We start from the raw sequence: 12,915 nt of genomic DNA, 5'->3' as shown, positions 1-12,915 counted from the left end.
AAAGAAAAATTGATAAGGCAACCTCTGTTTGACCTCCACTCTTCCACATGCAATGGCTCCAATTCCCTCACTCTGTAACACGACACACATTTAGTTATTCTTCTAAAGTGTTAACGAACTTTTCTTTGCAGTAAAAGAAAGAAAAAAATATGCTGCCCAACTGACTTGTTATTCTCATCAAGAAAACACTATTTTGGAAGTAGTTCCCTCCAATTCAAAGTAGACACAGAACATGCAGAAAATTGTAAAAGGGGTCTGTATAAAGCAAATATCCGGTCTCTCGCACAAGCTGTTTTACAAGAGTGGCAAAAAAGAGAAAACAACAAAAAAAATATCATGCGGATTCATTCTGCTAGAGCCCTGTGTAGAACTGAACATATTTCAATTTCTCACAGAGTAGTCTGTGAGATCCTAAGAATTGGATGACAGCCTCTCCAGGTAGAGTTGAAGGTAGGTTGGTATATTAATCAAATCTATGAGCCACAGAAACCAGAAGCTACGGTAGGCAAGTTCTTTGTGTCACATTGATGTATAGTGTTGACATCTCAGTTTTATTCAAGGCAACTCCAACATCTGGTGTTCCAAGAAACCTGTCCACTGCAGCCCTGTGCTTACATCTCAAAAATTAGTGAAAGGTGGGTTTCCCATCGCAATAATTTCATCATAAATGACTTCAGGGTTAGAAAATCTGCAAGGTTCATCCAAGAATTCCTTCGAGAAAATCTAGGAAAAACTAAGGGTAGAAATCATCTTATGTAATACTAACAGCTAAGTTTGAAGCATGCGGGTCTAGTCTTTATGACCAGTGGAGAGATATCTGGCACTTCCAGATGGTCATTCATTTCATTATAAATAAATCTTCTATCATCCTTTATCATCCGCTGGAAATACCCATTTCTCTTCACTGACTCTGAATGAAGCTTCACATCATTCTCCTAAGTCTTAGAAAATGAATACTCGGGTAGCTCAAATTAGGCAAAATCCCTCTGGATATAAAAACATTAATAATCTCAGTTTAAATACAAAACATTACTACTTTTATATCAACTCTCACTTTTTCTAAATTATTAGAATCAGGAGCATAGTGTATAGTAAATTTTTGCCATCTTCCTACAGGACATAAATTTCGTTTCACAATTTGCTAACAAAGCTTTTTGTCCATTAATAATAGAAACTTGTTGGCTGATTTCAGAAAGCACAAGTTTCATATTTACAGCTGATATCTAAAGTCTTGAAGAATACGTCCTACCAAATTATAACAATGTTGAGGCAGATCAAATTAATAAATGCTGCATAGATAATTCTTTCAGGATTTTTTTTAATATAAAAATTTTATGTAGCAATTAGCAATTTAATCTATTGTAAAACTGGTGGGTTTTTTTTCTTTTCCATAGGGCATTAAGATTTTAATTTGCAATACTGTCCAGCAAACACCAAGTAACTCAATTGGAAATAACAGGGTGAATCACAGTGTCCCAAATCTCGAGGTCAGTAAGTGACCAAGGTAGAAGCTGTTCCTACCACACTGCTTGAACACTGGGTACAGCTGCCCACTCTGTGACGTTTCAATGCACAGAGTACAATGAGCTCTGAAAGGAATACATGTCACAGGTGCAGAGGAATGATATGGCATCCTCATTAAAATATTTCAATCAAACCAGAACAGCAGCCCTGTAGTGTATCTATCATCAAGTATATATAGCACTTGTTAGAGCTAGAGAGCTACAAAATCCCTCTCTGTGCACTGGGGTAAAAAGAAAAAGGTAGTAAGCAATCTGTGTTACAGCAGGCCAGAGCACCATGACAAAGCAACATTAGCAGCTATGGCAGTGCAAAGTCTGCAGTAGGACAACACATAAGCATGCAGCCAAGTTCAAAAAACAAGCAATCAATTGGCTCAACATCATCACAGTGAAAGTAACATCAAGGTTAACAATTTTTTCTTAAATAACACAGAATAAATTAAGTCTCAATTCTAACCAAAAGAGAGAGACAGAGTTGACAGGAAGATAAAAATACTTCTCAGGTAATTAAGGATATAGAAAAGTTGTCATACTCTGTATTACTATTGTAACAAAACAAAAAGGTCACCATAAAGAAGTTCGTAGCACCACAATTACAGTGCAGGCAAAATATTAAATAAACTTACTTTGTTAGACAAAAGAGACCTTTAAATTAATTTCAGCTTTAGTCTCTGAATAACAACAGGATGACTCACACTTAAAAATACCAATCAACTAAAGAGCCATAGACAGTCAGTCCAACATTTGGAACAGGTACATTATAATGAAGGTTCGTAGAATTGCTTCACATGAAGAATGCTCTTCCTATTAGAAGACTCAATTTTTCACTTACTCCAATTTTAGCACCTGGGTTCAATTTTCCATGCTGAGTGTCTGAATTAGATTTCCCAAAGAATATTTTAATCTTTACATTTCAGAAACACTCGTTTCTGAAAATAAGTTTTATTATGCTTAAAAAATTACTACAGCCTCCTCTTTGAGAGTAACCATTTACAGCCCTACAAAAATCCACTCTCAAGCTGACTTCAATTGCATTTTTTAATATTCAGATTCCCTCTCTCCATCCCTCTGTGCTCTAATCACACCTGTCTCAAATGTGTGGGTTCTACAAAAAAATCTTCTACTTTCTGACTTTACTGGGGCAAAAGATTCATAGAAAGATGTGTACTGCCTATTTCTACTGGGGGGGATGGGGGGGTGGGGAAGACTGTCGTAAATGATAAAAAACTTAGTTATTAACATTTCTTTCCTATGACATGTATGTGGATATTTAAAGTTCTATACTCTACTGAACGTGCAATAATCCTGAATTTTCTATAGGCTCAAATTTAAAGCTTATTCAGTATATCTATAACCATTCCTGTTGCCCCCAGGATAATTTTTAATAGTATTATAAGAAAAGAAAAAAAAAATCCTTGAACTTACTCGGAAGTAGTCACTGCAGGCTGCCAGGACTGCTTTATGTGCGTGGAATTTCTGCTCTTCAGCAATAAGGGTGATATCGCAAAGTATGCCATCACTTCTTTGTTGGTTCAGGGCTGCCAGGACAGCATTGTTATGGGAGCTGGACTGACAAAGCCTCTGACCTGTCAGCATTTCCTGAACGCTGAGAGGGGAAAAGGGAAAGATTTTGTCAAAAAAAATGTAGGAAACAAGCAGATTCTGTTAGAAATATAGAAGATCTTTTTTTTTTTTTTTTTTTTTTTTTTAAGACAAGACTGTTTGATAATTTTTGGCAAGAAAAAAAGTCATAAACCCTGTCAGGCAAAAACCTTTATATGGTATAGACATCACAAGAAAAGTTCAGTATTACAAAGTATTATGAAACCTGATTATATACTCAAATTTAAAAACCTTAACTGTTCTGATTTTCCTTTGCTGCACTGGAAGTTAGCTGGACTCATAGGATTAATTCAGAATTATACGAGAATTAAATGAGAAGAATAAATGTCAGTGGAGCAACAGAAAACTTGAAATGGCTCAAACTGATGCATCAGTGGAAAGGAGTACGTATGTATGTATGTAACTAGTCCTACCAAAAAGAATGAAGACTCATTGGTCTCAGGTGGCCTGTTTAAGTCTGATACTGCATTACTGAATGTTTTCAGACCATTTCAGGTCATTCACATTTATGAAGTGTTGTGGGTTTTTTTTGTTTTGTATTGGGGGGGGGGGGGGGGGAGTATGTTTGCTTGTTATTAAAATGCTGAGGCCTTCCACCACCTCTGAATATCTCCTTGCATGAATACAAGATTCCCATGTCATCAGCCTAAGATTGTCTGATCACAACTCCCTTTTCCACAGCAGAAGGAAGAGACAATATAATTGCTGATGAAAACAGAAACAAAGCAAACAAATCTGCAAATCCTCTTTGGCACAAAACAATGCAGTTTATTTGACATCTGTGAGACTATACCAATTTATATTGCCCGAGAAGCTAGGTCTTTATAGAAGGTGAGTTTAGAGAGAGTCATTGCTGAGTAAATCAAAGTGAAGGTATAATTATTTTTTTTTTATTAAGGGGTAAATAACCTATTGTTTTTTCACTACAATCATGTAATTCACTCCATACACATGCTATGCAGCAGCTGTATGGCTGCTGTATTTTCTTTTCCCATCAACACACACTCTCTGTACTGCCTATCCCACTCCTTCACCTTGGGCGCCTGTAAAATAATGCAGACCTGCCTTGCAGACTGTTTGCTCTAATCTAACTTAATCTTTTAAAAAGACAAGAACTAAGACATTACTTCTAGAAGAAGGATGGCCAAAGTGGAGTTACACAGGAATAACGTGTATCTGAACTTCACCACCTCTCTAATAGTTCAGGTTTCACACATTGACATACCCTACATACATTTCAAAATGATTCATTAAAATTATTCTTATTCCTTCAGCTATCCTGTTTGTGGAACCCCTTCTAAGTGACAATTACCAAGAAATGTAACCTGTTAAAATACAAGTGAATTCTTTTTAATAATTATTTCCCTTCTATAATTTCCACAGCAAAGTGACTAAATGAAACCAAGATGTATTATTGTTGGCAGGCAATGCCACAGGTTCAACCTGCTGTATTAAAAAAAAAACCAAAACCAACTAATAAAACTATATTTTCTCTCCAGCCTTCATCAACAGCAATAAAGAATCTGAAATCAAAGGTTAACCATCAGTACTGACTCCTGGAGAACTGCAGGATACAGTCTGCTCACCCTGGTTTCCCCCTTAAGGACCTGGAAGAACATTGGGGTTTCGGGGCAGGGGGGGGCGGTCCTAAGGGAACTGAGAACATTAAAAAATTGGAAGATAACCTGTGCAAGTATAATAACCTACTTATACTTAGTGATGGTTTCTCTGTATTTCTGTTTTTATTAGCCTCCCTCCCAATGCTGTGAACCAAGCCCTCTGTTCCTCTTGCTTTTCTCACAATCATCCAGAGGTGATTTGCCGTAAGAAAGGGACTATTTCACTCAACAGAAAATAGATCGGAGGGACAAGGTACAAAGGTAAATTTTGTGGGGAAAATTTTTATTTTTATATATACATAAAAATACATTTTTATATATATATATACACACACACACAAATATAAAATCAGGCATCTGTGGTTTTAAAATTGAGCTCTGTCATAATCCTTTTTTCAATTCAATGACCAAAGTGAAAAATCAATTGCCTATAACACTTGTGATAACAACATGTGAAGAATGTATACACATGCAAGGCAATTTAACTGGAATTTATGAATGAAAAAGAACTGATTCATTAAACATAACATGGCCATTTTGTAGTGATTATTGTCAGTTGATATACTCAACAGCTATAAAATGCAAGGAATCCCTGATTCTCTTCTGCTGCAGAAGCATGGCAGGGAAAGGGGAACAGAACTGGAATGATAAAATGCCCCAGTACTATCAGGTAGATCTCTTGAGCTCCCAGTGCTAACTACTCTGCAAACAGAAGAGCTACCAGTATATCAGACTAGTGCAAGGTTCTGCAGAAAAGCAACTGGATTAATAAATTCTGCTGAGTGTTCTGCCTGAAAGTGCTCCCAGAAGCTAACTAAATATCAAATTCTCTGATGAAACAATGGGCAATACAAATAAATGAGAAAGGCTGAACTGGCAAGTACATATAGATGATTAAGACTCTGTAAGAGGGAAGGAGACAGAATGGGAGATTCTGGAAGGCAGGAAGATGAGTTTGGAGAGAATGCTCTGAAGACATTTCAAAGAACTGGAAGAGTAATACATGTCCTGAAGAGTGGAACACTACACACACCAAAAATGATCACGAGCCATCAATTCAAATGCATGAATGTAAAATACCAGTTGCTTCCACAATCAAAAATCCCAAGTATAGACAAAGACAGAAACAAGAAAACATATGAAGAGACTGTGGGACCCAAATCAATTCCAGGCATGCCTCTCTTTGCTAGAGATAAGTGGCAACAAGAAAGCAATATTTTGCAGATTACAACATGGATATGTACTAAATAATATGAATTACTAGTGAACAAAAATATTAATTTTACTTTTCTACTATCTGTTGACTGATGCTTTGGTAAGCAACATCCTAAAAGTGAATGACTTCATACAGGCTAACACAAGTACTATATACCTTAGGCACCTTTCAGAGGGCATCCTTCAGTTCTGCTCTTCTGAATATCAAAGCTTAGAGTCCTGTAGAGAAAGCAGCATGCATTGCAGCTATAAAGAAAGAAAGGAGAGGAACATTAAAATTCAAAGCACGCACAGCCTCAGCCTTGAAGATCAATACTTTCAGGATGTGTAATTCAAAAGCAACTTTCTTCAATTCTTCTATTGCAGAAAGACATACCGTATAGATTAAGTGAATGTGAAATTTTATTAGCTAGATTTAGTATAGCCTGAAAGTGGCCTTTCCTCCAGTCTTTTCTAGAAATGCGCACCCAACCATCTAAACTTCCTGTATCTACTGCCCTTGAGGTGTGTCTCCTTTCTGCAAACTCAGGAACACATATTATTTCAACATGGTGGAAGTGTGGTGAGGGAAATATCTTCCCAAAAATCCCTCCATTTGAAGAGTAGGCCAGAAGCATCTATTGGTGTTTACTTACCTCCCTGAATATCATACAGCTATAAAAATCTTGCACCTCTCACAGTGTAATCTCACAGGCCTATCTAGGATATAAGAGGTTTGCCATACTCATGCTTTGACAATTTTTCATGAGGACACAATTTGGTGTAGGAGAGAGGAGAGGTTTACTGTATACTCCAAAAGGCAGCTCCTACTCTCCCCAGAGCAACATTCTTGATTGACTCATCAGTGCTATGACCAAGTACCACTCTCAACCTGAATATAAACAAACTTTCTGGTAAATACAAACAGTATGATCAGATTTAAAAATACCTATAGAGTTTATAAAAGATAAAATATTAAAGTGACCATATAAATTAACCTACGCTGCTTAATGACTACTGAAAGTTGCTTTTGTAACAAAAAGGATAAAGGATGTTGTAACAGATAATTATTCCCCAAAATTGTCAAACCATCACAGAAGTCACACTGATCTCTCAGTACCTAAATAAGGTGACAGAACTTCTCCATTTCTGCTGGTTGCCAGTGTGCCACTGCGGTTATCTTTAATACAAGGGAAGTTTTCCGCTTTCCAATTAAAACAATGCCCTATTCCAGGTGCTATTCAGAGGCTTCTACTGACATCAATACTGAAATACCACAAACACCCTTTTGTAGTGTTACTAATTACACAAACAAAAGTACAAATAGTCCAGGTTTTTGCTTATATTAATTTGTTCTTAAATTTTGCCCCTTAATCTTACACTGACTGGTAGTTTTACTCTGAAAGCCACTACACGTATTTCAGGGAGACTCTGCAATGGATATGTGAAGGCAAAATTAAGCCTTTAGTCATTCCCCAGATAACAAACAAGCAACCTGCGGGAAAGGACCATTAATCCTTTCCCTATTCTCCCGAATTACAATTCTTCATTCTACAGACAAAACTACAGTTCCTACTTGCCACAGAGGCACAGTGACATCTACCTTTCTGGAAGTGCTGTCACCTGCACCACAGCAGTGGAAGGACCAAGACAAACCACGAAAGAGTTTTGAATTTTGGAAGCTGATAACTTTGTTTAGCTGGATTTTCTTGAAGACAATACAGGGAACACTCTTGAGAATTCCTTGTAGATCTCGGGTCCTTACTCCAAACCACAGAAGGAGTAATAGCCATTCAGTTCAGATACAGTTATGTGTTCTACTAGGTGAAATGTAGTCTTCCTCCATCTCATTCTCAAAAACAGCAACTTCTAAAACTTCAGCCTGGAACAGGCACCTGGCATAGAAAACTACATCCTGAACAGCTGAAGTGTCCAACAAAATAAATTATTGAAAACAGGGTTGTATGGCAAATCATTAACTAGTGTAACAGCCAGGACAACTGACAGATGACATTTCAACATCATATATCAAGTATAAAAGAAAAAAATATATTTTAATAGAATAGTCAAAACAAAGGTACACTACTTTGGCTGCTTATTTAAATGATATGCGGATCATTTAATGTACTGTGTCTTGGGTATTTTTGGATCATAAGCATCACATTACTCTTTCCTGTAGAAAAGCAAACTTTTGAACCAACTAGATATATCATGAAGATAAAGCATTTGAACTCTGTGAAATGTTGTTTTCCCTTTGACAACTTCAGATATCTGGTTTAAATTTGGTCTTTATTTAAAAACAAGATGCAACATTTAAAAACTATCAGAAGTACAATATAATCCACTTCCTTCCAGAATGACTTCATAGCACATCCTGAAGGAGGCTGTCACGGACACAGAGCAAGACCATTAAGATTTACCCATGGCAATTTCTGTCCTAGTTTAGATCCTTATTCGTAGGAGCTTCTGGTTTTGTCTTTAAAGTACTCCGGTTTTAGTAAGTTAGAATAAATCATCCTTTCAAGCTGTACTTCACCTTCTCTCAGAGTAAGAGTCTCTTCAGAAACAAGACTCTACGAGCTTACTACTCACAGAAAATGAAGGACAGCATTACCTTCTACTTTTTATCAGAGGTCTGCCAAATTAATTTGTCAAAAGGCAAACACTTGGAAACAGCTAAAAAAAAAGTTTGATTGCAAACTTGCTCTTCTGAGTATATTAACACACTTCTCCCACTTTCCTGGGAGACACTACTTTATCCCTTTTTTGTCAAGATCTTTGAGAACTGAAAGATTTTTCTCATTCCACACAAAAATGTTCAAGAACACCACAACTGTGAGGAAAATTCTGCCACTGCCCAATGTTGTCAGTGAAACCGTAACTCAGCTCAACTACAAGTTTCTCATCTAATTTAGTGCCTCAATACAGTGACTTTCAAGAGAAAGCATTCATAGGAAAAAAAAATAAATCTTAGAATAAATGAAAACTACAATACCAAAGGGAGTAAAAAATTTAAAACCTGGATTTGTTTGGAAAACCAGGATTCAGTCAAAACAATGCAAGAAAACATTCAGCAAAATCAATAATAAAGTAAAAACACAGTAAGAAAAATCAACCTGTTACACTCTTCTGATTAGTTGCAAACTATTTTCTTGTGAGACTGCAAAGGTCATTGCTATCTTCAGGCCAACAGCTATAGTCAGTTAGAATAATGAAGTTTATTTTCTATCAGTACCAAATTACCATCTGACTTGATAAATCATTAAGATCTTAAACCACAGAAATATAAAATGAAACCACAGGATGTATGAACAGAATCACATCTTTATGTCTTCATATCCTTTTTGTGGCTTTATACCTTCTATGTATCTGAATATATCAGTATTCAGAAGATTATCTGAATGCCTCTTCAGAAAAAAAAGTGCCAAGTTTATGGTCATCTGTGTAACTTAAGGCATATTTTACCTACACTACCACTTAAGCAAGAGGTTGTTGCATTCTACTGGTAAAACCACATGCAAACATAGAACTCAACGCAGTAACATTCTACCCATGAAAGGAAAAAGTCTGCAGTTTTACTGAAAAACACGCATTTGGAGTTTGATGTCTTTCAAGAACACATTTGTTTCTAGAATGTGTGTATATTGTTTAATGTTTTTCATTTGAAAAAAGATCAGTTTTATACAACAACATACCATTGTGTAATATCAGCTTAGCTTTCAGAGCCACTCACTGTTGCTATCATTTAAGCTACAATAATAATTACTCACCTGGCAAAAGGAGAAGGCCATTCCTTACAGCAGACCCATGTGTGGTTGTTAGAGAATGGCTGGGAGAACAATATTACAGCTTGATCCTGATCTAGTTCAAGATGTCCCTGCTCATTGCAGGGGATTGAACTAGATGGTCTTTAAAGGTCTCTTCCAACCCAAACTATTCCATGATTCTATGAACTTATTTTCTCATCGTTCTGAAACTTGGTCAATAAATATGCAAAGCACTCTCCAAGTGAAGTATCTAAACCGTACATTGAGGCCACAGTCACTACAGAGGGACAGGGTGAAAGCTCTCTGGCATTTTAGTTTTAAGGCATACTGCTGCTGGCATGAACCTAAATCTTCAGTTACTTTGCCAAAGTATGCTTTCAAGATTTTTCCTGTAGAGCTCAAGAAAAGAAAAGGCAGGGTGACTTAAGTAGTTTGCAATTGAACTTTCATTTGGAATTTCTTTTGCATTTTCATTGGATAAAAAACAGTAATAAAAAAAACCCCTGTTCTTTAAACCTAAGCATTTTTCTTCTGGGAAATCTGACATATTTGTTGCAAAAAGTGAAAGGCTTCTCTAAATGAGGTCAGAATGCTTTATAGTGGAGAGCAACAGAAATTTAACTAGAGAGATCATAATTATTTCTCCTGATAACTCTAGAAACAAACACTGAAATGGACACACAAGAGTGAGGCATGCTCTAAAATGCTGTCAACTTCATCAGGGCCTCACTCAGATAAGCCTTGGATTTCTAACTGTCACAGCCGTCAAGGTGCTTTAACTGAACACAACAATAATTCTTTTCTAGAGTAGTAAGAGTCAAAAATACATGGGTATGTTTCTGAAACCACTTCAAACCTGCATATGGAGTATTTACACCAGACAGGAGTACACAGTACTGTAGATAGTCTACAATCTTGGCAATTAGTCTCCATGAACTTACAGATTTTATACCTATGACTGAAACATAAATGATCACATTTTCTGCTTAAAACCTCCTAAAAATACTAAGAAAAGCATAAGTGATTGCTGGATAGTGGACAGCCTTGCATAACTGAGGTGACCAGTCATGCGTCTACAAACTACACCATCATGAAATTTATTAACTAATGGCATTTTCAGTGAATGACTATTTACATCTTTCAGTGAAAGCATAAAGAGTTTATACATTTCTATGGGACCTACAATAGGCCTTCAACTTTCTCCACAAAATACCATTCATTAAGTTTAAAAGAAAAGCGCTGTGGGTACCGGTAGCTAACATGCACCTTCTAAGAATGACCTTCAGTAGCCACAGGGTGGCAGAACTATACTTCAAGATAATCGATACCTCCAGGACAGTGACCAGACTCTTTCACAGAGTCTTTTTACCCCTCACAGCATAATTATAATAGCACAAAATACTTGCTGTGCGTTCAGTGGGTGCTTTCAACACCAGGAAGCGGGGTGGGGGGGAAGCCTGTATGTAATAACAGTACCACCAGCTGGCAGTTCTCCAAACATCAGAGCATTGCAACAGGTTACTGACCTCCATGCTTCTATTTTGACAATTTACTCGTCATACAGTAACTGATCACTAAAATCACTATCAATTTTACCTCGTATCATTAAATTAGCATGAAATTTTTCATATACATTAACAGGCCAAAGGAAACCCTAGACACTTCTTCATTGGAAGTGCAGATAATTTCACCCACAACCATCCTCAGAAAGCAGGGAAAGTTTCACCAATATTAGCAAGTTTAACAGCGACAGTGCTGGTTCCATTGCCTATAAAGCCAACTAGCCTACATTTGGTCTCATGTGGCATCCAAAATAATGTGGACACATCCAAACAATTAATTGGGAAAAGTCACCAACTAACTCCCAAGCCATGCCTGGAAATGTTTTGGAAGAGCACTAGATGGCTCAAGTCAAGACCTTGCCAGAGATTGTTGTAATGGTCTACTGATAAGAATGTTTGAGTTTCAAGCTCTGCACTGGAATGGGCTGTGCAATGTTACTGGCACAAGCAAGGCTTTTGAATCCCCACAGCAAACACAAGTGTTGTGCAAGAACATTCAAAGTTCTAGCAAACTCCTAACATAGGAACCATCTTCCAACAATCTTAGGCAGTTTTATAAATGTGTTTTTCTCTATTTATTATGTTTTGTCTTTCATAATCACACGGAAATGGCAGGGAGCAGGTGGAAGAGATGTGGACCAGTTATGAATATTAAAAAAAACAATAAAAATTTCAAATATGTATTTGAAGATCCTTTGTTAACATATACACTAATTTAAAACATGCTTTGTACAAAGTTAAAATTTCCAGTCAAGGACAGAACTGGGCATTTAGAACCCCCCCTTTATTACAGAGATTCTGGGTTCTCGACTCTTTTATTGGACAGAAAAATAATCTATCATTTAAATCAAACACTAAAGTACTGAATTCTGCTCTGAAGAAACAGGAGTTGCCTTCTAGCCTGTTGTGACATAACTGGCTTACCAACTATTCCTCCACTTTTCAATGTAAGAAAACAAAGATATTTGCAAACACCTTTCTGTGAAGAGAAGAGGGCATCAAAAGATTTCTGGCAGCTTTAAGCAAATTGGGCAGGGAGTCATTCATCTTGATGATGGAACAGATATTGATGATGCCAAGAGGAAGATGAAGAGTGAGAAAGAAGATGGAAGAGGAAACAAAAGACAATAAGGAGCAAGCTGGTGATGAAGACCAGGTGAGACAGCAGCAGTTGTTTCTTGGTTTTCCTCTTTTGCAAAGGGGGAGGGAAAACAGTGGAATAGTGCAAATACTAAAATCAGATGCACATCTGGGCAAAATAGAGGAGAAAGGATGGATTTTTTTCCACAGCACGATCACAGGAAGAGAGTCCAGAGGTCTGCTGGGAATAATTCTAATTGCTAGGCAAGAAGGCTGAATGCTCAGTTCAGGAGTGAAGACTGGGAAGGCACAGAGAAGAAAGACAAAGCCAAGGGCAGGGAAGATCCTAGTTTAAAACCTGCATGTGACACAAAAATATCAGGTCTGGAAGGAAGTAACCAAAAGAATCAATGTTTGTTGAAGCCCATTCCGTCTACATTTTAGAAAAGAAATCAAGATCACCAAGTTTCACATCTTTTGTGTGGAGAAATATCTGCAGAACGCTTGCCTTCACTTTCTGCTGACTGTGCTGGATTATAATGAATAA

The 12,915-nt window shown here is 37.0% G+C and overlaps 1 protein-coding gene and 1 long non-coding RNA gene across 6 annotated transcripts in view; both read right to left on the bottom strand.

Moving 5' to 3' along the window:
- The window catches only part of LOC138689559 (uncharacterized), a 217,290-nt gene that overhangs the window by 129,464 nt on the left and 74,911 nt on the right, over positions 1-12,915 (bottom strand). The gene's annotated exons all lie outside the window — the stretch shown is intronic.
- KLHL32 (kelch like family member 32) overlaps positions 1-12,915 on the bottom strand; it is a 122,600-nt gene that overhangs the window by 90,900 nt on the left and 18,785 nt on the right. For all 4 annotated transcript variants that reach the window (XR_011328430.1, XR_011328429.1, XM_069804906.1 and 1 more), the window contains exons 2-3: positions 6,138-6,226; positions 2,949-3,129 (exon numbers count right to left, since the gene is read on the bottom strand). Coding sequence is in view for 2 of the 4 variants with exons in the window: in XM_069804906.1 (XP_069661007.1) it covers positions 2,949-3,129; positions 6,138-6,160 (204 nt within the window). In the remaining 2 variants the exon portion in view is untranslated. The remainder of the gene's footprint in view (positions 1-2,948; positions 3,130-6,137; positions 6,227-12,915) is intronic.

Source organism: Haliaeetus albicilla, chromosome 17 (assembly GCF_947461875.1).
Source record: "Haliaeetus albicilla chromosome 17, bHalAlb1.1, whole genome shotgun sequence".
NCBI lineage: Eukaryota > Metazoa > Chordata > Aves > Accipitriformes > Accipitridae > Haliaeetus > Haliaeetus albicilla.
The sequence above is the reverse complement of the archived record's forward strand: the minus strand, read 5'-3'. Positions and strand labels throughout refer to the sequence as shown.